The sequence below is a fragment of the Melospiza georgiana genome, chromosome W (genome assembly GCF_028018845.1).
Source record: "Melospiza georgiana isolate bMelGeo1 chromosome W, bMelGeo1.pri, whole genome shotgun sequence".
NCBI lineage: Eukaryota > Metazoa > Chordata > Aves > Passeriformes > Passerellidae > Melospiza > Melospiza georgiana.
In genome coordinates, this window is record NC_080464.1 from 3,014,078 (window position 1) to 3,038,755 (window position 24,678).

The 24,678-nt window shown below is 44.8% G+C and overlaps 1 protein-coding gene across 1 annotated transcript in view; it reads right to left on the minus strand.

The window, feature by feature from the left end:
- Positions 1–24,678, minus strand: part of LOC131095428 (Golgi phosphoprotein 3-like) — a 173,149-nt gene that overhangs the window by 49,854 nt on the left and 98,617 nt on the right. The window contains exon 3 of the mRNA XM_058043129.1: positions 3,449–3,563. Within this exon, the coding sequence (XP_057899112.1) occupies positions 3,449–3,563 (115 nt within the window). The remainder of the gene's footprint in view (positions 1–3,448; positions 3,564–24,678) is intronic.

Consider the following 24,678-nt stretch of genomic DNA (forward strand, 5'->3'; position numbering starts at 1 on the left):
CCCCAGAAAAATCCATATGAGAGGGAAAATGGACTAACAAAAGTATTAAATGGCTTTAAGCTCTGCTTTGCAGAATCTCCAGAGATTTGATGTGTTATCCAGACCCGTAGGACTGGACACACCTGCTCATCTGTTCCAGGCTGGAGACTGGATCTATGTTAAATGGTGGGACAGTGATCCCCTGCAAGTTAAGTGGAGAGGATCATTCCAAGTCCTGCTGACTACCCTTACTTCAGACAAAGTTGCTGGCAAGGGACCTGGATTCAATACTCTAGAATTAAAAAGGCTTCTGCTCCTGAAATAACTGGAAAAACAGAGACAGATACAGATGATTATATGGTTTAAACTGTTCTTTTGTGTCTGTTATCTACACTGTTGGTAACCATGACTCAGGTTTGGTCCCAAAATTTGCAAAGCAGAATGGCTCTCAGTTTCCTCCTAGCCTCGCAAGGGGGCATGTGTACAGTCATTAATACTAGTGTGCTTATGTAGATCAGAGAAGAAGGATTAACAAATATTTGGCTAAAATCTGGAGACAAACTCAAATTCTACATCAGGTAACTCTCACAGATCTTTCATACACTTACTTCATGGTTACCAAATTTGGCTTGGATAAAACAACTATTCATGTTTGTCACAGACATCTTTTGTGAAAAATCCTTTCATTAGGATTTTTCCTGCTGAAGCTGAGAAGTTTCAGCAACAAGATGTAAACAATGGTTATCTGCTGCTGTGGAACGCAACAGGTCCACCTGTGATTGGCCCATCTTGGATGTTTATAATTAATGGCCAATCAAGGACTGAGCTATCTCGGACAGCGTCCGAGAGAACTGCTTTTGTTATAATTCTTGCTATTCTATTCTTAGCTTAGCAGACTTCTGAGAACTTTTCCTTCTATTTCTTTTTAGCATAGTTACAATGTAATATATATATATATATATATATATATATATATCATAAAATAATAAATCAAGCCTTCTGATCATGGAACCAACATTCTCATCTCTTGCTTCACCTGCAAACCCCTGTGACCACAGTCACACATACTGGCTATATTTGTAGTTGGTGTCTGCATAATAGCTGGCTGTATGATTCGATGCTGTGATTTCTGGTCATCTTTATTGTCTGACATCAAATCTAAGTGGTAGAGACTAAACAATGTGGAATTTTTGTCAAGTATCTAAAGGGGGGAATGATGCTCAAAGATTTTTAGCTCTTATGTATTCTTCATATATTTGTAGCTTTGTAGACTGTTAATGCATGGTTGTAACTTCTAGTACTTTTCCAGCTCTCTTTCGCACCGCAAACAAACCCTTATTGATACATTCTTGAAATTCTGTTTAGTCTTATTTGTTATTTTAGCAAGGACATTTTGTTTTGCACCATGTATCATAGACATAATAAAGGTAGAGTTAGAGGATCAGGAGGAAGGGATCCAATGGGGCAGAACCTGGGGGAGGAGATTACCTAATCAACTGCTCTTCTAATTGCACAATATTTGCTAGATATACTAATTGCTCAATCTTATAAAATTGTATAATTCTAATTCCAGGCATGGTTTTTTGCCGTATTGTGTACTTGAAGGCTTTCAAGTAAAGGTTTGCTTTTATATTATCATTTTAATGATGTTTGGGAAGGTTTTGTTCTATTTCCAGGCAACACTGCAAGACACCATTTTACGCCCAGTTGTCTTCAACATTTTTATAAACAACTTAAATGTAGGACTTGGAGCTATGTTGAGTAAGTTTGCTGATGACACTAAATTGGCAGGAGCTGTTGATTGCTTCAAAAGCAGAGAGACCTTGATAAATTAGAAGGCTGGGCAATCATCAACTGTATGAAGTTTAACAAGGTCAAGTGTTAGATTCTGCACCTGGAATGGGGCAACTCTGGATATATGGACAGACTGGGGAACAAGAGGCTGGAGAGCAGCTCTGAGGAAAGGTACCTGTGGCTCCTGGTTGATGGCAAGTTGAATATGAGAACAGTATGCCCTGGAGCCACAAGGATCAACCATATCCTGGGGTGCATCAGCCAAAGCATTGCCAGCTGCTTGAGGGAGGTGATTTTCCCACTCTACTCTGCACTGGTGCGGCCTCACCTCAAGGCCTGTGTGCAGTTTTGAGCACAAGCATCACACTATAAGAAGGACTAGTGATAGGCCCTGAGGAAACAGCTGGAGCGGTGTCAGAGGAGGTTTAGATATTAGGAAAAGGCTCTTTACCCAGAGGGTAGTTGGCCACTGGAACAGGCTTCCCAAGGAAGTGGTCATAGCCCCAAGCCTGACAGAGTTCAAGAAGTGTTTGCACAATATTCTCAGGCATGTGGTGTGACTCTTGGGGCAGTCCTGTGCATGGTTAGGAGTTGGACTCAATGATCCTTGTAGGTCACTTCCAACTCAGGCTATTCTATGATTCTATGATACTCCGGAATCAAGGGTTTAAAAAAATTGAAAGAGTTAAGAGTTTACCTAGATTTAGTTAAGGGGATAGAAACAATTTATAATGATTAAGAGTATAACAAGAAGAGTAGAAGTAATGGGGAATAGTTAATTATTAGCAGATGGAGTGGTTAAGGCTAGGGTAATATATCACTGGCTTATTCTTACTGTGTTTGAAGAAGCAGGATGAGAATGCCAGCTTAATTGTGAAAAAGAAGAGGACTGTGACTGCACCTGTGCCCCCAAACCAGCCAGGACCAGGTTGGGGGGCTTGGACTATAGCCCAGGAGTCAGAAAGCCTGCCAACACACAAAGGTGAAATGGTCACCTTGAGGAAGATGTTTATTACATCAAAGGGACCACAAACCCATTTTAAGCCCACCAACTTAAATCAATCAAGAGACTGTGCAGATGTGAAGGAACTTTGGACTCATTATAATGCATTTTAATATGAAGCAGGGGTAGGCAGGGTTAGGTAATGAATATATATAGGCATTCCAGGAAATTATATGAATATATAAGACTTTTTTTGATAAATAAGGGAGCTGGAGCCTTGTGATTTTGCACATGTCTTTGGGAGGCTACTCCCTGTTTGTCCAGTGCTGTCAATAAACATACCACTTTCTAATTTTAACTAGTTGGGGAGTTCTATTCTGCACTTCACTCCAAACTTCCACTCTCACTCATTTCCAATTACAGAGAAAGGCCATTATATCTCCAGGGTGCAGTGCTGATTTACTTCAGAGTCAACAGAAGACACCTCTTCCACAGAGTAGAGATGCCCTCTGACACTTCCATCTAGATCCTTTCTGTACCAAGTTAAGTCAAAAGCAAGTGATTTATATTTGATTAAAGGCTAAAATTAGCAAAAGACTACTCTAGAGGACAGGGTGATGAACTTTTTTGCATGCTATCTCCACAAAATTCTAACAGTATAATTTCTAGTGATACCAGATAATTAGCTTTATTTGGGAGGGAAAAAGCAAATACATTATGTTCAAGGCTTACCACTAAGCAGTTCAATCCAATTTTGTACCGTTTCAGGAGGTTGGGTCTCTTTTATGTGTTTCAGAGCTTCATCAAGCAGAACATCCCCTGTAGGAGCATCTGACTTGCAAATTACCTAGGACAGAATAAAATGCAGTTGGTATTTTTACTTAATTCATATACCATACCATAAACAACTAACAATAAAAACTTGAAAAATCTACCTGTTATCAGAACCAAGGAAAATTTTAAGGAGTGAGGAATGTTCTCAAAGAATATGCAAATTTAAAAGATACCTAGTTGTTAGAAAAACTATTTAGGATTTTAATTACGAAGCTCTGTTATGTGTTAAGTTATCTATAACCTCTATTAACCTTAATTGACCAGAGCTATAGTACTAATAACATGTTTAATACCTAATCTTTTAAGGAAGATAATCAACTAACATGGCCAGGTCCTTCACTTTCTCCCCAAAACAAAGTATACTACTGTGCTAAATTGCTCTCTGATAACAGTCCATTTTACTGCTTCAAGTCAATTTATTCAGAATAGTGCAGATAGACAATTATGAGTCAAGGGGTCAGCTAGAAACGCAATTAGGGTAATTGGAAACGGCAGATGACTCGAGGGGCTAGCTGGAAATATAATTGGGATAGTAGAAGATTACATATTTTAGTTAAGATTTTAAAATTAGTTAACAAGTTAAGTTAGTAATATAGCTAACCAGAATCAGGTACCTTAGTTAAAGAATAACAAATATATTAAGAAAGAGAAACTAGGAGTGACAGGGATAGATGCAACAATTGTGAGGGAGCAGAAACTATAGAAATACCTTACCTCAAGAATAATCAAACAGTTAGGAGAGGCTTGGACTGTGACCAGCAGGTCAAAAAGTCCTGCCAACTAGCTATAGGTAAAGAGCTCACCATGAGGAAAATGGCTTTCTTCCTCCCATATGACCACTCCCTTACTTCAAAATCCCACTGACCGAATTAAAGGAGTACAATTGTGCAGCCGTATTAGGTATTCAGCTAATTATAATACGAAGAAGGCAGGTAATGATTATGTATTATGCATCCTTAGAAACCGTGTGAATATGTAAAACCTTTTCTGTATAAATAGAGAGCAAGAGTCTGCAACTCCTTGTGCATGTCTTTGGAAACAATTCCACATGCATCCAGCGCTGTAATAAATACCCTTCTCTTCAACTTTAATTAATTGAAGAGTCATCTGTCTGTGCTTCAATTAGGTCATGTGAAATTGATAAATCAATTAGAAAGTGAAAAGGCAGGAAAAATGCTTTTCTTCTTCTGTATGTTGATGGATAAAATAGGTTCAAGACAACATCTATCGGTTTTACAGCTCTGAAGAACATTTTAACCAGCAACACTAAGTTCCATTCACTAACAGTTCAAATACACGTATTAGGCAAAATATGTACGTACCAATATGTTGCATTGCAAGCTGATCTGTAGTTCGCATTAATTTGGTTATAAATAAGAGGTCTAGCCTCTGGGCTGACTGACAGAGTCTTTGGCCAGTGGCAGCTCTCCTGACATGCAGGCATTTGATTGGTTCAGAGTCTGAGGGCACACAGAGACAGGCCAATGTCTGTGTAGCACTGGGAGTTTTGAATTGTCTATAAAAGGGTGTTGGATTCAATAAACAAGGCTGTTTGTCTGAGGAAACATGAATGGTCTCTCTTATGTTAAGTCTCAGACACAGGAACACCAACGTGTCAACAATAAACCCCTTAATATGCAGTCATAAATGAAACGTCACTTAAGTTTGTTATTAAATAACTTCAAAAATTATTTTTTCCCCAAGAGAGCACAGGAGAGAGAGAAAAAAAAAATAATTTACAGTAGCATAATACATAATAAATTTTAAGAATGTGAGTAACTGCTTGTTTACCAGTATAAGTAGTTGCATGATGCTAGCCACTGGAGTATAAACACTAACTGCGACAGTTGTATAAACCATGTACACATACCCTTTTTTCTCTGGTTAGAAAAACAAGAATGCCAAACTAAAACATACAGATTTAACTAATAATCCAAGTCACAGAATCACAGAATGGGTAAGGTTGGAAAGGACCTCAGTGGTTTAAACTCATCCAACCTCCCTGCTCAAGCAGGGTCATCCCAGAGCATATGGCACAGGAGTGTGTCCAGATGGTTCTTGAATATCTCCAGTGATTGAAGACTCCACACCTTCTCTGGTTTCTCTTCCCGTCCTCAGTCACCCACACAGGAAAGAAGTTCTTACTCATATTCAGATGAATCAGTTTTTGCCTGTTGACTCTTGTCCTATTGGTTGCCACCACTGAGAAGTGCCTGGCTGCATCCTCTGACACTCTCCCTTCAGATAATGATAGACATTGATAAGATTACCTCTCAGGTGTCTCGAGGCTGAACAGGCCCAATTATCTCAGTCCATCCTCTCTTAAGGGAGATGCTTCAGTCCCCTCATCATCTTTCTCACCCTCTACTGGACCTGCTCCAGGAACTCCATCTCTCTGTTGCACTGAGGAGCCCAGAACTGGACTCAGCACTCCAGATGTGCCTCACCAGGGCTGAGGGGCAGGATCACCTCCTTCAACCTGCTGACAATGCTCTTCCTAATGCACCCCAGGATACCATTGGCCTTCTTGGCCACAAGGGCACATTCCTGGCTCATGGACAGCTTGTTGTCCACCAGGACCCCCAGGTCCTTCTCTGCAGCTCTGCTTTCCAGCAGGTCACCCTCAGCCTGTACTGTGTGGTAATCACATAGCCTCTGAACAGAGAGAGACATAATTCTCTCCCAGGATTTTCCTGGGAAGCTATAAGAAGCTGTAAGGAAGCTTAGAGCAAACAATTCTTATCTCCATTTGCTGCACCTGTTGCTGCACCTGTGGAATGTGTTATGGAGATTGATTACCAAAGGGTGGTTTCTTAATTGGACTCTGGTGATGGTGTTTTGATTGATTGACCAATTAGGTCAAAGCCGTATGAGACTCTCTGGCAAGGGCAATGGGTTTTTCCTAATAGTATAATATAATATAGTGTAGTACAATAAAGCAATGGATCAGCCTTCTGCAATCATGGAATCAATGCTCATTATTCCCTGTTTAGGGGCCTGCTGCCACTATAGTACTAGTGCATGAAGTTATTCTTCTCCAAGTGCACAACCCTGCACTTGCCTTTGTTGAATTTCAGATGGTTCCTCTCTGCCCATCTCTCCAACCTGTCAAGGTCCTTCTGTAGGGCAGCACAGCGCTCTGGAGTATTGGCCACTCCTCCCAGCTTTGTGTCATCAGCAAACTTGCTGAGGAGGCATCTGACCCTTTGTCCAAGTCATTGGCGGATAAGTTAAACAATCTAGAACCAGCCTTCCAACTACACCCTGTGCCACTGATCATGGCCCTCTGGGATCTGTTGTTCAGACTTCTTAATACAACTTACTGTCCACTCATCCAGTCCACACTTCCTGAGTCTGCCTGTGAGTATGTTATGAGAGACAGTGTTGAAAGCTTTCCTGAAGTCCAAGTGTTGTATTCATATGGTTGTTATCATATTTCTAGAGTCCCATACCTACTGGCTGGTTTTCTCATAAGCAGCACTTCCCAGCAGTGTTGTTCCTGCTTCTTTGTCAGGGCTCCTCCAAGGCTCTCCCTGGCCAGCCAACCCACCCCCTTTTATCCCAGTTATCTTCATTAGCCACAGCTGCCACCCAATTAAGGACATCACAGCTGCAGCCCATTTAGAACAACTAGGATTGGGGCAAGGCCACTTATACAATACATATATTTTACTAGGACTCCTACTGTATCCAGGTAGACAATATCCACTGCTCTCCCATCATCCATCCAAGAAATTGTTTCATCAAAGAAGGTAATCAGGCTGTTGAAGTATGATTTACTGTTAGTAAATCCATGCTGACTACTCCTGATCACCTTCTTGTTGTCCATGTGGATAGAGATGGCCTCTGAATGAGATGCTCCATCACCTTTCTGGAAATTGATGTGAGGCTGACTGGCTGGTAGTTCCCTGGGTCCTCCTTCTTGACCTTTTTGAAGACTGGAGTGACATTTGCTTTCTTCCAGTCTTCAGGCACCTTTCCTGATCTCCACGGCCTTTCAAAGATGATTGAGAGTGGCCTAGCAGTGATGTCTGACAGCTCTCTTAGTACTTATGGGCACATCCCATCAGGGCCCATGGACTTGTGAATGTCAAGTTTGCCTAGGTGTTCTCTAACCCAATTCTCCTTGACTAAGGGGAAGTTGTCTTTCCAGCATTCCTTAACCCTGGTCTTCTGGGTCAGAGATCCCTAAGGGTTGATCTTGTCAGTGAAGACCAATGTAAAGAAGACGTTCAGTAACTCTGTCTTTTCTGCATCCTCTGTCACTAGGGTCCCCCTCCATTTAGGAATGACCCCACATTATCCTTTGTTTTCCTTTTGTTATTGAAAAAGCCCTTCTTGTTGTCCATGACATCCATGGTAAGATTTAATTCCAGATGGTCCTTGGCCTTCCTTGTCTCATTCGTACCTTCTCTGACAACCTTTACATATTAATTCCAAATGGTCTGACCCTGTTTCCACCTCCCGTGTACTTCCTGCTTATGCTTGAGTTCTTTATTCATCCATGAAGGTCTCTTGCCCCCTTTGCCCAATTCCTTGCTCATTGGGATGCACTGTTCTTGAGCCTGAAGGAAGTGATTCTTGAATATCAACCAATTCTCTTGGACCTCTCTTCCCTTCAGGACCTGTTCCTATGGGATTCTTCCAAGAAGATACCTGAAGAGGCTAAAGTTAGCTCTCCTGAAGTCCTTAGTTGTAATGTTACTTACTACTTTGCTTCCTCTTCTCCTGATACTCAACTCCACAATCTCATGGTCACTAGAGCCAAGGCTTCCCCCAACCTTCACATCTCCAATAAGGCCTTCCCTGTTTGTTAGTTTAAGGTCAAGCAGCATGCCTTTCCTTGTGGGATTCTCTACTACCTGTGACAGGAAGTTGTCATCAATGTTTTCCAGGAACCTCCTGGACTCTTTGTGCTTCACTGTGTTGCTTCTCCAGCAGATGTCAGGGTAGTTCAAGTCCCCCACAAGAACCAGGACCTGTGACTATGAGGTTGCTTCAAGCTGCCTGTAGAAGGCCTCATCCACTTCTTCCTCCTGCTCAGGCAGCCTGTAGCACACACCCACAACAGTGTCACCCTTGCTAGTCTGCCCTTTTATCCTAAGCTATAAGCTCTCCCCCCACTTGTTATCCACCCTAAGACAGAGCTCAAAACATTCCAAGTGTTGCCTCACATAGAGGGCAACTCCACCACCACACCTTCCTGATCTGTCTCTCCTAAACAGCGTGTAGCCCTTCATGAAAACATTCCAGTCATTGTCACCATGATATTTTCTGAAAAATCCTCTTTGCCCAGGATTTTCTCCTGGGAAGCTGAGAAGCCTCAGAGAGGAATGAAAACAATAATTATCTGATTGCTGCTCCTGTGTTTGCTGCTTTGGAATGTGGCTTGGACGTTGTTTACCAAGAGGTGAATGTTTGATTGATTCCATGCAAATTGTTTTTTCTTAATAGCCAATCACGGCCAGCTGTGTTGGACTCTCTGAGTCAGTCACGGGTTTTTATTATTCATTCTTGTTAAGCCTTATGATGTATCCTTTCTCTATTTCTTTAGTATAGTTTTAGTATAGCATTCTTTTAATATAATATAATATCATAAAATAATAAATCGGCCTTCTGAGAACAAGGAGTCAGATTCTAATCTCTCACCACCTCCTGGGGACCCTCACAAACACCACAAGTCGTGAGCTATCCCATCATGTCTCTGTAATAGCAATTAGATCAAAGCCTTGTGACTGCACATAGATCTCTAGTTCCTCCTGCTTTTTCCCCATCCTGTGTGCATTGGTATACAGGCACTTTATAGAGGTATTTAAGTGTGTTAATATCCTAGTGGGGGTGCAAAGGCATGTCCCATAGTCCTATCTTTTGGTTACGTCTTTGGTTGCTTGTACTTGAATGGGGTATTCCCTCTTAAACTTCCTTTTGCTACTTGAGTGGTTGCTAAAGTTCTCCCCTTCGCACACTGTAACGGTGGTCACAAGGGTTTTGCAGGGTGAGAGAGAGGCAAGAATGTTGACCTCGTGTTCAGAAGGCTTGATTTATTATTTTATGATATTTATACTACATTATAACTATACTAAAAAGAAATAGAAAGAAAAGTTCTCAGAAGGCTAGCTAAGCTAAGAATAGAAAAGAATGAATAACAAAGATCTGTGTCTCAGCAGAGTGTAAGAGCAGCTCTGCCGTGAGTGGTCAGTATATCCAAACATCCACAGGAGACCAGTCACAGATCCACCTGTTGCATTCCACAGCAGCAGATAACCATTGTTTACATTTTGTTGCTGAAACGTCTCAGTTTCAGCAGGAAAAAATCCTAAGAAAGGATTTTAATGAAAAGATGTCTGTCACAGCACATCTTATCTCTGTTGAGCCTGGCCCTGTCCCCATCCCATTAAAATCTAGTTTAAAGCTCTCTTAAGGAGCCCTTCTAACTCCTGAGCGAAGATCCTTTTTCCCCTTTGAGATAGGTGGACCCTGTTTGTTGCTAGCAGGCTTGGTCCTGTATAAACTGACCCATGACCAAAATCCCCAAAATTCTGCTGGTAACACCAGTCCTGAAGCCAGGTATTCATTTGCAAGGTCTTCCTGTTTCTTGCCCCATCATTCCCTGCAACTGGCAAGACAGAAGAGAACGCAATTTGTTCTCCAGATCCCTTGACCAGTTGTCAAAAGGTCCTGAAGTCCCTCTTGATTCTCTACAGCCTTTTTGTTGAGACTTCGTAGGTACTCAACTGGAAAACCAGTAGCAGGTAATAGTCAGGGGGCCTTACCAGGCTGAGAAGTTTCTTGGTGACATCCTATATTGGTTTGGCACGGCCTGGTTTTGTACAGTAGGGGTGTTGGAGAATTTTGCTCAGAAATGGCTTAAAAGGCAGCTGTGAAGAGAAAATTCTCACAGCCTGTTTCTGTAAACAGCTAAGTTCTCAAGCCTTTCTTCAATAACATGGAGGCCTTGAGAACTTTCATAACAGGGTGAGAAAATAAATCTTGGTTTCAATTACAAACCACAGGTATTGAAACCAAAAGGAGGGATTAATGTTTTAGCTGTAGCCTATGAGGAGCTCGGATTTTGCAATATGCATGAGTTTAATTAACACCACAATAAAGTGTGTAAGTGAGATCAATAAATCGGAGTTCGATGCTGATCAACAAGGATGGGTCGTCTCCCTTCACTTCAATATAGGGGGACCACAAAGATGGCTCCTGTGGGAAGCTGCTAAAAGCTTTCCACCATGACTGGTAGAGCCAATCCCTGATTTCTCCAAAGATGGACATGCTGCTGGCCAAAACTGGGCCAATGAGAGAGGTTGGTAACACCTCTGTGATGACATATTTAAGAATAAAATCAAAGTGGGCACAGTTTTTTTTCTAGCCAGAGAAGAGGAGGAGGTGAGAACATGAGGGAAAACAACATGTCAACACCAAGATCAGTGGAGAAGGAGGGGGAGGAGATGCTCCAGGTGCTGGAGCCGAGATCCCTCTGCAAGCTGTGGTGATGACCATGGTGAAGCAGGTTGTCCCCCTGCAGCCCATGGAAGTCCACGGGGAATGAAGAGATCCACTCACAGCTCATGGGGGAGGAGCCCACGCCAGAGCAAGTGGATGCCTGGAGGATGCTGTGATCTAGTGGGAGACCTGGTGGAGAGAGGGGGCCAGTGCTTCCAGGCTTGAGCAGCCTTTCTTGGAGGACTACTCCCCGTGGAAAGAGAGACCCATGTTGTGGAATTTTTGGGAGAACTGTCTGCCCATTGGGGGAGTTAATGTTGTAGCAGCTGCAGTATGGCTACTGCTCGTGAGAGTGGACCCACACCAGAGAAGTTCATAGAGAACTGTCTCCTATGGGAGGGCGTCCTGGTTTAGGGCAAATTTGTTAAAGAATCTGCAAAGGAGGGCTCCTCCAGAAAGCAAAACCCACACGGCCCCTCCCCCCCACCCGGTTCGGGAAAAAATTCCTTGGAGAGAGGTGGAAAGAACCTGTTTATTTCAGGCACAGCACACCCCAGCACACAAAATGAACAATACCAGATGACACCGCTCTGAGAAAGATGACAAAATCAGAAAGTCTCTTTCGGGGGTGGTTGCTCTGTTCTCAGTCCCTCCGGCGCTGGGGCAGCTGCTGCAGCCAAACGGTGCAAATCCTCGGTGTTCCCAGTCCCGGTCCGGAGCAGGTTCGAGATTGTCAAAGAAACAGGAGAGGAGAAACAGTCCAGGAAGGAATTTGGACTGTTTAGCTAAACTAGCTAATAAGCAGAAGCAAAAGCGAGAGCAGAAGCAAGAGCAGAAAAGCAAGCAAGCCAAGCAGCAAGCTGAAAAACAAGAAGCCAAAACAGCTCTATGTACTGCCCGTCTCTGTGTCCCTGATAAGAGAAACCCAAACAAAACTTCCACTCTTCAGAGCCGGTCTTAAAGGCACAGAACAGATGAATGGGGATACAAGCATCATAACGTCACCCCAGGACAGAGGGACACCATGGCATCACAGGGGAAGGACTCCTCTCCCAGAGCAGTAGAAGAAAATCTTGGTGATGCACTGACCAAACCCCCACGTCCTGTCTCCCTGTGGTGTCGATGGGAAGGAAGGAGGGGCTGGGGGGGAAAAGGTGTTTTAAGGGTTTATTTTACTTCTCATCATCCTCCTCTGTTTCTGTTAGTAATAAAATTCACTTTGCAATGTAAGTTGAGCCTGCTTTGCCCTTGAAATATTTATCCTGGTCCTTATCTCACTCATGAAGTGTTCATCTTTTTTTTTCCCTTCTCTGCCCAGCTGTGGCAGGGCAGGAGGAGCAAGTGACTCTCATGGGGGCCTGGTATTGGGCCAGCGCCAAACCACAACACATTCCTTACCCGGGCCCCAGGGAGGCAGCATACTTCCCTATGGGTTGGGTCTGGTTGGCATATCAGGCCCTCCCTTCCTGCCCTGCCCTATGTAACCCTTCCAACCCCAATGAACCTTCATCCATTTCCTCATATTCCTCGTCCTCAGATTCCAGGGGCTCATACCTATTGTATAAGGGCTCCTGGGAAAGTGAGGTAGATTGGGAGTGGATTTGCTTGCCACCCCAAGCAGAAACCTGTTTCTACTTCCCTTTCTCTCTAAGGTGTTCTCCTTCTGTCTGGTCGTGAGAATGTAGGGGATGCATTGCTTCTCGTAAAATGGATGGTAGTTCCATTTGTCTAAGGCATGTGTCCTGGGGTGATGTTAGGATGCTTGTACCCCCATTCATATGTTCTGTGCCTTTAAGACTGGCTCTGAAGAGTGAAAGTTTTGTTTGGGTTTCTCTTATCAGGGACACAGAGACGGGCAGTACAAAGGGCTGCTTTCGCTTTTTTGCTTTTGGCTTTCTGCTTTGCTCTCTCTCTCTCTCTCTCTGCCTCTCTGCTCTCGCTTCTGCTTGCTTTTGCTTCTGCTTATTAGCTAGTTCTAGCTAAACAGTCCAAATTCCTTCCTGGACGGTTTCTCCTCTCCTTTTTCTGTGACCATCTCGAACATGCTCGAGAATGGGACCTGGGAACACCGAGGATTTGCACTGTTTGGCCTGCAGCAGCTGCCCTAGCGCCAGAGGGACTAACAGAGCAACCACCCCTGAAAGAGACTTTCTGATTTTGTCATCTTTTTCAGAATGGTGTCATCCGGTATTGTTCATTTTGTGTGCTGAGGGGTGCTGTGCCTGGTAAATAAACAGGTTCTTTCCACTTCTCTCTGAGGAATTCTTCCCAAACCGATTGGGGGGAGGGGCCATGTGGGTTTGCTTTCTGGAGGGGCCCTCCTTTGCAGATTCTTTAACAAATTTGCCCTAAACCAGGACAAAATATTGGCGCCCAAACGTGGGGCTCGAGAGAGAGTGGAAAAACCCTGTTTTGACTGCATTTTGGTTGCTATTACTCTGTGTTTGTTTAAATCAGCTAATAGCCATGCTTTTTGAATTCATAATGTCTGTTGGGGTGAAGGTTTGCATGAATTTCTGGTCCCTAGGGTTTTTTGAGAATTTAATACCTCTATGATCCCTAGGTTTTTCTTATCCAGAAATAGCTTTAGTATTGTCCCTAATACGTAGTTTTTACATCAGAGGGGCAGTGGCCAGAGTAGCTATCCTGCTGGGCTTGGTGGCAATGATTTGTAAGAAGTTTATAAACGTGCTGGGGTCTGCTCCAGGTATGAATGGTTCATGGCTGTGGTTATGCATCCAGTTTGTTAGAGGAGGAGCAGCAGGGAATGAGGTTTTTCAGCCTCTGCTTTCCTTCTTCTCCTATGAATCGGTTGCATCACTAGTGAAGGATGTTCAGTTTCCCCTCAATGTTAAAGAAACCATCTTTCTGGTTTTCAATCTGGTAACCTTCCTCTACACAGCCTGCTGCTTCTCTAGAATGAGGGCTGAGATTTCTAGACGGGCTGATGAGACCCCTGACTCAGGAGTAAACCCCGGTGTGGAAAATCCTAAGTGGTGTGGAAAATGGGAGGATATGGGCCAAATTCTGAAGGAATTCTCTGACCCTATAGTCTGGGATTTTCCCCATGAACAATGTCAGAACCCAGCTGAGGTGGGGAAATATCTGAAAGAGAAGTACCAGGATGAATCTAAGGAGAGGAAGGTCATTGCAGTGAGCTGGGCCCTGGCTTGTGCTTATCGCACTCTGTTAGATACTGTCGGGCAGCAGACAGAGGCAGGGGGGCAGGGAGATAAATCAGCAACTATCCCAGTGACTCAGGCTGCAGCCAATACCCCAGGCTCGAAGCCAGCAGCCAAACCAGATAGTGAGCCTAAGCCAGCAGCTAAACCAATGGCTGTTGCTACCAGCACTAGAAGTGGGAAATGCACAGACAAGACCAATCGAGCAGTGGATGATGATGATGATGATGAAGGAGAAGGAACCTCAATGCCTCCTGACATAAAATCAGGAGTCAAAGCAGCAGGTGCAAGATCAGATGCAAATATTGAGTCCTTTTCCCTGAAGGACCTTCGTGGCTTACGGAAGGATTACACCCGATGACCTGATGAATCCATAATTAGTTGGTTAGTCCATCTCTGGGATGCTGCAGGCAAGGCTACAATTCTGGACGGCACTTGTTACCGGGCTTGCAAGGGTTTTTCAGGGTGAAGAGAGAGGCGAGAATCTTGACTCATGATCAGAAGGCTGGATTTATTATTTTATGATGTATAATACATTATGACTATTCTAAAAGGAATAGAGAGAAAAGTTCAGAAGATGCTATGCTAAGAATAGAATAGGAATGAATCAACAACAGAGCTCTCTCTGATTCTGTCCCAGAGAGAGCTTGTCTTTGATTGGCCCTTAATGGTAAACATGGAACATGGGCCAATCACAGGTGCACCTGTTGCATTCCACAGCAGCAGATAACTATTGTTTACATTTTCTTTCTGAGGCCTCAGCCTTCCAGAAGAGGGAAAATCCTAAAGAAAGGATTTTTCACAAAAGATGTCTGTGACAGGCAGAGAAGCGAGGCATTTGGGATCCCTGTCACAGGATCCTGTCATAGACCAAGGAATGATGAGGGGGGCTAATCCACACAGCCTCTGGGCATGGGTCTTGGAAAGTGTTGCACAAAGATACCTGTGTGCAGATGATCTTTATATGCAACAAACCCAGTGGAAGACCATAGAGCAAGGGATCCAATGCCTGAGAGAAATGACAGTGGCAGAAATTATCTTCTCAGATGACATAACAACTAGGAACCCAGACTTGGTACCATGCACGTCTGTGATGTGGCGAAAACTTGTGCGACTTGGGCCACATGAATATGCTTCTGCCTTAGCCATAATGAAGAGGGATGAGAGGGATGAGACTGTGCTTGACATGGCAAGGAAGCTCCGAGCATGTGCAGATGCTGTACATGGCCCAACACATGCCAGAATCGCAGCGGTACAAACATGTCTGCAGAACTTAGCAGATAAGATAGAGGAGAAACATAAGAAGCTTAGAGAGGAGATTAAAGAAGACCTTCTCCAAATTTCAGCAGTACAGATCAGAGGTTCTGGTATCCAAGGCTGACATTCCCCAGATGGAGAGAGAAGGTACACCCTACGAGCTGAGCTGTGGCTTTACATGCATGATTGTGGGGAAAACATGAGAAGGTGGGATAGGAAACCTAATGCTGTTCTGGCACGACAGGTGCGTGAACTGAAGGAAGACAGCAAAAGGAAAGCAGCTTCAGTTGCCCGTAGCCGAACTGCCAGGTATGATGATGATGACATGTCTGATCCCCTCGAAGGAACATCCAAAACATACACCCAGGGAAAGAAGGATAACCAGGCTTAGAGGGGCCCTGCCTCTAGCCAGGTAGAGGCCAGGGAAAATCGTGTTTTCTGGTCTGTGTGGATTCATTGGCCTGGCACATCGGAACCACAAGAGTACAAAGCTTTGGTTGATACTGGCGCGCAATGCACATTAATCCCATCAAGACATGTGGGGACAGAGTCTGTTTCTATTGCTGGTGTGACAGGGGGATCCCAGGACTTCACTTTGGTGGAAGCTGATGTGAGCCTAACGGGAAATGAGTGGAAGAAGCATCCTATCGTGACTGGCCCAGAGGCCCCATGTATTTTGGGCATAGACTACCTTCAGAGTGGATACTTCAAAGACCCAAAAGGACTCAGATGGGCATTTGGAATAGCTGCTGTAGAGACAGAGGGCATCCAGCAATTGAACACCTTGCCTGGGTTGTCTGAGAATCCATCTGCAGTAGGATGCCTGACGGGAGAAGAGCAACGAGTGCCAATTGCCACTTCCATAGTGCATTGCCGACAGTATAGAACCACTCGAGATACTGTGATCCCCATCCATAAGATGATCCGAGAGCTGGAGAGCCAAGGCGTGGTCAACAAGACCCACTCACCCTTCAACAGCCCCATTTGGCCTGTGCGAAAATCTGAAGGAGAATGGAGATTGACTGTGGACTACCGTGCATTGAATGAAGTGACTCCACCACTGAGTGCTGCCGTGCCAGACATATTAGAGCTCCAGTATGAGCTTGAGTCCAAGGCAGCAAAGTGATATGCCACTATAGACATTGCCAATGCATTTTTCTCCATTCCTCTGGCAGCAGAATGCAGGCCTCAGTTTGCCTTCATATGGAGGGGAGTGCAGTATACCTGGAACCGACTGCCCCAGGGGTGGAAGCACAGCCCCACCATCTGCCATGGACTGATCCAGACTGCACTAGAAAGGGGTGAGGCTCCAGAACATCTGCAGTATTTTGATGACATCGTTGTGTGGGGGAACACAGCTGCGGAAGTGTTCGAGAAAGGGAAGGAAATCATCCAGATCCTCCTGGGAGCTGGTTTCGCCATTAAAAAGAGCAAAGTAAAGGGACCAGCTCGTGAGATTCAATTCCTGGGAGTGAAGTGGCAAGATGGACGGCATCAGATTCCTACAGACGTCATCAACAAGATCACAGCAATGTCTCCACCCACCAATAAGAAAGGGCCAGAAGCTTTCCTAGACTCAATAGGTTTTTGGAGGATGCATATTCCTGACTACAGTCAGATCGTGAGCCCTCTTTACCTGGTCACCCACAAGAAGAACAATTTCCAGTGGGGCCCTGAGCAGCAACAAGCCTTTGCCCAGATTAAGCAGGAGATTGCTCATGCAGTAGCCCTTGGCCCAGTCAGGACGGGACCAAATGTGAAGAACATTCTCTACTCTGCTGCCGGGAACCATGGCTTGTCCTGGACCCTTTGGCAGAAGATGCCTGGGGAGACTCGGGGTCTACCACTGGGATTTTGGAGTCGAAGCTACAGAGGCTCTGAAGCCAACTACACTCCAACAGAGAAGGAAATCTTGGCTGCCTTGAAGGAGTACAAACTGCCTCAGAGGTGATTGGTACAGAAGCGCAATTCCACCTGGCACCCCGACTACTGGTGCAGGGGTCAATGTTCAAAGGCAAGGTTCCTTCCACTCACCATGCCACCAGTGCTACATGGAGCAAGTGGATTGCTCTTATCACTCAGCGCACCTGTATAGGTAAACTGAATCGCCCTGGGATTTTGGAGGTAATTACAAATTGGCCCGAAGGTGACAATTTTGGTGTCACAGATAAAGAGGAACAAGAATCAGTGACACGGGCTGAAGAAGCTCCAGCCACCAGAGGAAACACGCTACGCTCTTTTCACTGACGGTTCCTGTCGCATTGTAGGGATGAACCGGAAGTGGAAAGCAGCCGTATGGAGCCCCACATGACAGCTTGCAAAAGCTACCGAAGGAGAGGGTGGATCAAGTCACCTTGCGGAACTCAAAGTCATTCAACTGGCCCTAGATATTGCAGAAAGAGAGAAATGGCCAAAGTTCTACCTCTACACTGATTCATAGATGGTAGCCAATGCTCTGTGGGGATGGCTGGAGAGGTGCAAAAAGGCTAACTGGCAACGTAGAGGAAAACCAATTTGGGCTGCTGATGAGTGGAAAGACATTGCTACCAGGGTAGAGAGGCTACCTGTGAAAGTCCACCATGTAGATGCCCATGTCCCCAAGAGTAGAGCCAATGAGGAGCATCAAAACAATGAGCAGGTAGACCAAGCTGAAAAGATAGGGGTGTCCAAGATTGACCTAGACTGGGAATATAAGGGAGAGTTATTCCTAGCTCAATGGGCCCATGATGCCTCAGGCCATCAGGGCAGAGATGTCACCTATAAGTGGGCACGAGATCGAGGAGTGGATCTAACCATGGACAGTATTTCTCAGGTTATCCATGACTGTGAGACGTGTGCTGCCATCAAGCAGGCCAAGCGAGTGAAGCCCCTGTGGTACGGTGGGCAGTGGTCCAAGTACAAGTATGGGGAGGCCTGGCAGATTGACTACATCACACTGCCCCAGACACGCCAGGGCAAGCACTACGTGCTGACCCTGGTGGAAGCCACCACAGGATGGTTGGAAACATACACTGTGTCTCATGCTACAGCCCGGAACACCATCCTGGGCCTTGAAAAGCAAGTCCTGTGGAGACATGGCACCCCTGAGAGGATCGAGTCAGACAACGGGACTCATTTCAAGAACAGCCTTATCAACACCTGGGCTAGGGAACATGGCATTGAGTGGGTGTACCATATCCCCTACCATGTACCAGCTGCAGGAAAGGTAGAGAGTTACAATGGACTACTAAAAACCCAGTTGAAAGCTTTGGGTGGGGGATCTTTCAAAAATTGAGAGCAGCATTTAGCAAAGGCCACCTGGTTAGTTAACACCCGAGGTTCCACCAACCGTGCAGGTTCTGCCCAGTCTGAGTCCCTGAATATAATAGAAGGAGACAAAGTCCCAGTGGTACATGTCAGAGGTTTGTTAGGGAAGACTGTGTGGATCAATTCTGCCTCGAGTACAGACAAACCCATTCGTGGAGTTGTCTTTCCTCAGGGACCAGGTTGCACGTGGTGGATAATGCAAAGAGATGGAACAACACGATGTGTACCTCAGGGAGATCTGATTGTGGAGTAAGAATGATATGCAATATCACTGTTCATTGGATGTTACTGCCATTGTCTGTACATTAAACCATACAGACATGAGATAGAAGGAAATCTCTAAGTGTCAAAGGTCTGAGCAAGTGATAGATGGAGCTTTAAGTGAGTAAAGTGAAAGGGGGGAATCCTGCAGCTCTGTAATATAGGGCCTGGATTCAGTGGTCCAGTGTGGGGATGTGATAAGGGCATGATGGGTATTGCTTGTAAATTTTGGGGGAACAGATGGAAATTTTGTATGAATAATGCATGATGTGTGGTAGTATGTTGATGATATGGGGATAAGGGGTGGAATGTCCTGGGGTGATGTTATGATGCTTGTATCCCCATTCATATGTTCTGTGCCTTTAAGACTGGCTCTGAAGAGTCAAAGTTTTGTTTGGGTTTCTCTTATCAGGGACACAGAGACGGGCAGTACAAAGGGCTGCTTTCGCTTTTTTGCTTTTGGCTTTCTGCTTTGCTCTCTCTCTCTCTGCCTCTCTGCTCTCACTTCTGCTTGCTTTTGCCTCTGCTTATTAGCTAGTTCTAGCTAAACAGTCCAAATTCCTTCCTGGACTGTTTCTCCTCTCCTCTTTCTTCGACCATCTTGAAACTGCTCCAGACTGGGACCTGCACCGTTTGGCCTGCAGCAGCTGCCCCAGCGCCGGAGGGACTAACAGAGCAACCACCCCCAAAAGAGACTTTCTGATTTTGTCATCTTTTTCAGAATGGTGTCATCTGGTATTGTTCATTTTGTGTGCTGGGGGGTGCTGTGCCTATTAAATAAACAGGTTCTTTCCGCTTTTCTCTGAGGAATTCTTCCCAAACCGATTGGGGGGAGGGGCCGTGTGGGTTTGCTTTCTGGAGGGGCCCTCCTTTGGAGATTCTCTACCAAATTTGCCCTAAACCAGGACAGCATGGTAGAGTGCGGCTCCACCAGTCAATCTCCCCAGAGTCCCTAATACTTATTAGCTTTTTTACTTCATCTCTCCGTTCCACCACTAGGCTGAGTAGGTCATCATCATGACATAATCCAATCTAGCCCAAGTCAATATGTTTGAATAAAAGCAAAACAAAACCAAAATTCTATCTTTCTTTAGGAAAAGAAGAATTACTACTGTTTCACAGCTATTTATGAAAATAATTATTTAATCTGACAATTTAAATAGTTTTACAAGGTAGCACTTTATAAGCATCAGGTAAAAAGGTAACAGGCAATTGACGGAAAAATGAACACATCAAAACTGTTCCACATATACAAGGGAAGCAGCAAGTGAAAGATCTTAGTTTTGGTAAAGCTTCACAGTAGTCAGAGAGGTGCCCTGGAAAAGCTTTAAGTGTCCTATTGAAATGTATCTCAAGTTCAGTTCTGTTCTGTAGTTCTAATAATCCTTACTGCAAACAATAGAGGAGCACAATACATTTTCAGGTTGACACTGAAATGAGTTGCAATGTCAAAACAGCTTTAATACCGACAAGATGATTCCAAACTGCAGATGTCATGGTTTGACAGTGGTCAAAGTCAGACACCTACCAAAGATGCTCACTCACTCTCCCCTGCCACAGCTGGGCAGAGGAGAGAAAAGTTTAATGATGGCTTCATGACTTAAGGACTGGAAGAAAACACTCCAAGGGCAAAACCGGCTCGGCTTAGAGGTACAAAGTGAATTTATTACTAATAAAGTCAAAAGAAGATAATGAGAAAATAAGTCCTCAAAAAAACCTTTTCTTCTCCCAGCCCATCCCTCCTTCCCACCGACAACACAGGGAGAGGAGTGTGGGGGTTTTGGTAAGTTTGTCACCTGAGATCTTCTTCCACTGCTCAGGGAGAGGAATCCTTCCCCTGCTACTCTGTGGGGTCCCTCCCATGGGAGAAAGTTCTCCGTGAACTTCTCCAGGGTGGTTCCAATGTCACGAGCAGCAGTCCTCCCAAAACTGCAGACACGTGACTACCTCCCACAGGCAGTCATCCCAAAACTGCTGTGGCATGCATCACCCTTCCACGGGGTGCAGTCCTCCAAAGAAAGGCTGCTCAAGCCTGGAAGCACTGGCCCCCTCTCTCCACCAGGTCTCCCACTAGATCACAGCATCCTCCAGGCATCCACTCGCTCTGGTGTGGGCACCTCCCCCATGAGCTGTGAGTGGATCTCTTCATTCCCCATGGACTTCCATGGACTGCAGGGGGACAACCTGCTTCACCATGGTCATCACCACAGCTTGCAGAGGGATCTCGGCTCCAGCACCTGGAGCATCTCCTCCCCCTCCTTCTCCACTGATCTTGGTGTTGACATGTTGTTTTCCCTCATGTTCTCACCTCCTCCTCTTCTCTGGCTAGAAAAAACTGTGCCCACTTTGTTTGATTTTATTCTTAAATATGTCATCACAGAGGTGTTATCAACCTCTCTCATTGGCCCAGTTTTGGCCAGCAGCATGTCCATCTTTGGAGACATCAGGGATTGGCTCTACCAGTCATGGTGGAAAGCTTCTAGCAGTTTCTCACAGAAGCCACCTCCATGCCCCTCCCCACTACCAAAAACCAGGCTGTGCAAAGCCAAGAGTTATGTGCAAAGTCAATTAAATGGAATTTAAAAGAAATTCAAATAGTACAGTCAGTATGAGAAAACAGATGACAAATATAAAAGATGTAATAAATTATTATATATTTCAGAATGACAGAAAAAAAATCTAGTAATTCTAGCAGTTGACTACGACCCATATGAATCAACAAAAGCCAAGTCTTTCAACAAAGTAAGATTTTAATTCAAAGCTGTATTAACAGGAAATTACCGGAGAGATCTTTGTGGATACCTAACACATGATAGATGGAATACTATGTTCAATTTAGATGGTGTCTACAAAGCACAGAAACTAAGATTTAAATAAAAATCAGCAAGAATTAACCAGTCCTCAATGCCAGGCTAAAAATAATGATGTTTAGATCTAAAAAGAAGCATGTAAGATTGTCACGGTTTCATCCTAGTTGGCAACCAAGCCCCTTGCAGCTACTCACGCACTCCCCCACCAGCAGGATCAAGGAGTGAATTGGAAGGGTGAATGTGGAGACCCTGGGGGGCATCCCCTGAGTTGGGGAGACACAAGAAGCTTCCTTCAAAAAGATGTTAAGACCCCATTGGCTCCTTCTCCTGTTCCTATGTCTGTTCCTATGTCCCTGAGCCACTCCCTCCCTATTCCCTGATTGGCCCTTATCTTCATACTGCCCTGAGACCAGGGTCACCTCAGACCACTCAGGAGAGAGAAACCTGGACCCTCGACATGTGTGTGCCTGGGGACTCTGAATATCTCACCTCGTGGATGAATTAAACATCTATAGATACCAAGCAAAGGCCCTTTTTGCTTCTTTACCCTGGATTTTACTAGCAGCAATTCTGGCCGCAACAGGTGAAAACCAGAAAATTAATGGGTTGAGATAAAGACATTTTATTAGATAAAGCAAAAGCCATGCACACAAGCAAAGCAAATCAAGGAATCCATTCACTGCTTTCCATGGGCACGCAGGTGTTCAGTCATCTCCAGGAGAGTAGGGCCCCATCATGCATAATGGTTACTCAGGAAGACAAATACCGTCATTCCAAATGTCCCCCCCTTACTCTTTCTTCTCTCTTTATATACTGAGCACAATGTCATATGGTCTGGAATATCCCTTTGGTCAGTTTGGGTCACCTGTCCCAACTGTCTCTCCTCCCAGTCTCCCATGCACCCTCAACTTCCTTGCCAGCATGGCAGTACAAAAAGCATAAAAGGCCTTGACTCTGTGTAAGCCCTGCTCAGCAATAACTAAAGCATCTCTATATCATCAACCCTGTGTTCAGGACAAATCTAAAACACAGCCCCATACCAGCTACTGGGAAGTAAATTAACTCTACCCCAACCAAAACCAGCACAAAGATATTTTTACAAAGAGGGTATCACACAGTAGTTTAGGTTGTCTACTTTGGGAAAAATAAGATACCAGCTTATTCTGGATATACAGAAGATGCAGGATGCATTGTCAGAAACTTCAGCAGGCAAATGAAACATTCAGGGAGGTTGTTGAATTGCATTCAGTAGAGAATTTTAAGACTAAACATCTGCAAGGGAGGAACCAGAGAAACATGATTTTCTGTTACTGCATCAAGATTAAATGGTTCCTCGAGATACTGGTCTGATCTCCACTTTTTGAAGTTGGAGATCACTCCAGCCATAAATATCAGATATTTAGTTTCAAGAACATAGCAATGTTTTAATCCAGACAGTCCCATTTTAAAACTAAAATAAAGCCATACACGTGGAACAGCCGGCGTCTTCTCCTTCTCCTCTCTCTACCGTCTGCTGGAGCCTTAAGCCAAGGGAAGCTACCTAGCAAGCAAAGCTGAAATCATAAGAGCTGCCTAATCACTATAAGAGCTGAATATCTCCCTGCTTGCTAGGGGCTGACCCATGGCCTTGGTTGGAGCGAGCTGGCTTCTGGCACCCAGTCCCCTTGGGGACTGAGCTCTGGAGCTGAAATAGCTTGCATAGGATAAGACCAACCAATTCCCATTTAAGTGGCTGCCCAACGTGTCGTGGACCCCTACCCCCAGGGGAGAAGCCTCACCGGAGCATTGGAGCCTTTTGGGATCTCCTGATATTGCCTGTTCGGGAAGCCTCTCCTTCTGCGAAAGGACTTTTCGTTTTAGAAAATCCTCTCTGCGGAAGGCTCAATTCGACCCTCAAGAAACATCTGGATGAGATAACGTCTGAGGAGAATTGAGAAGCAGACCCAATTCCACAGACCCCTGACCCCAAAGGACATAAGTATTAAGATTGCGCGCATACCTTTGGGTGCTCTAAAAAACCTTTTTCGTTATTTTTTTCTTTTTTCCTCGTTTTTCTGTGGAAAGGGCTTGAAAATCATGGGTACTTGTTTAAGCACCCTAAGACTAACCACACTTGAGAGAGAGTTATATTTAACCATTGTAGAAATGGTGCATATGCAGTCATAACCTCTAAAGAACAAGCTAAATGCTATCACCGTGGGGAGCTAGGACATTATATAAAGGACTGCCTGGAGAGGTCACCCCCCCGATACCATTGTAATTATTATCAAAGACCCCAACATCAGCAACGCTATCAGCCACGTCCTTTAAACTCCTTGAGCCGCCCGTTCGACCTTCGGGCGCAGAATACAAATCAAAGGCCACCCAGACCCAATCACGCACAAATCCAGGCCGCTCCAGATCCAAAGAAGAAGCCCCAACCCATGAGACAGCCCAGATGGGTACCCGCCAGCAACTGGTAACTGCTTTGTCCATTGACTTTAATGATAAGAATGTTCACCGTGTTCCCACAGGAAAATATGTACCTAAAGGGAGTCCTTCAGACATTTTAATTACAGGTGACTCACTTAATACTCCAAAGGAAATCTTCGTTGTTCCGGAAGTGCTGACAGTGCAGCCGGGACAAGAGATCCTCGTGTAGGTATACTGCATAGACTTACCATTTTTTCTTTCTAAGGGAACTCCAATAGCTCAAGCCTTTTTACTCCCAAAGAATCACAGGGAACAGATTCCTCTCAACCCTACAGCTATGTGGGCACAAGTCATGGGACCAGCCAAGCCTACCATCGAGTGCGGCCTCTCCCACAAAGGGGAGAAGACCCACCTGCCAGGGATGCTGGACACGGGTGCAGATGTGACCATC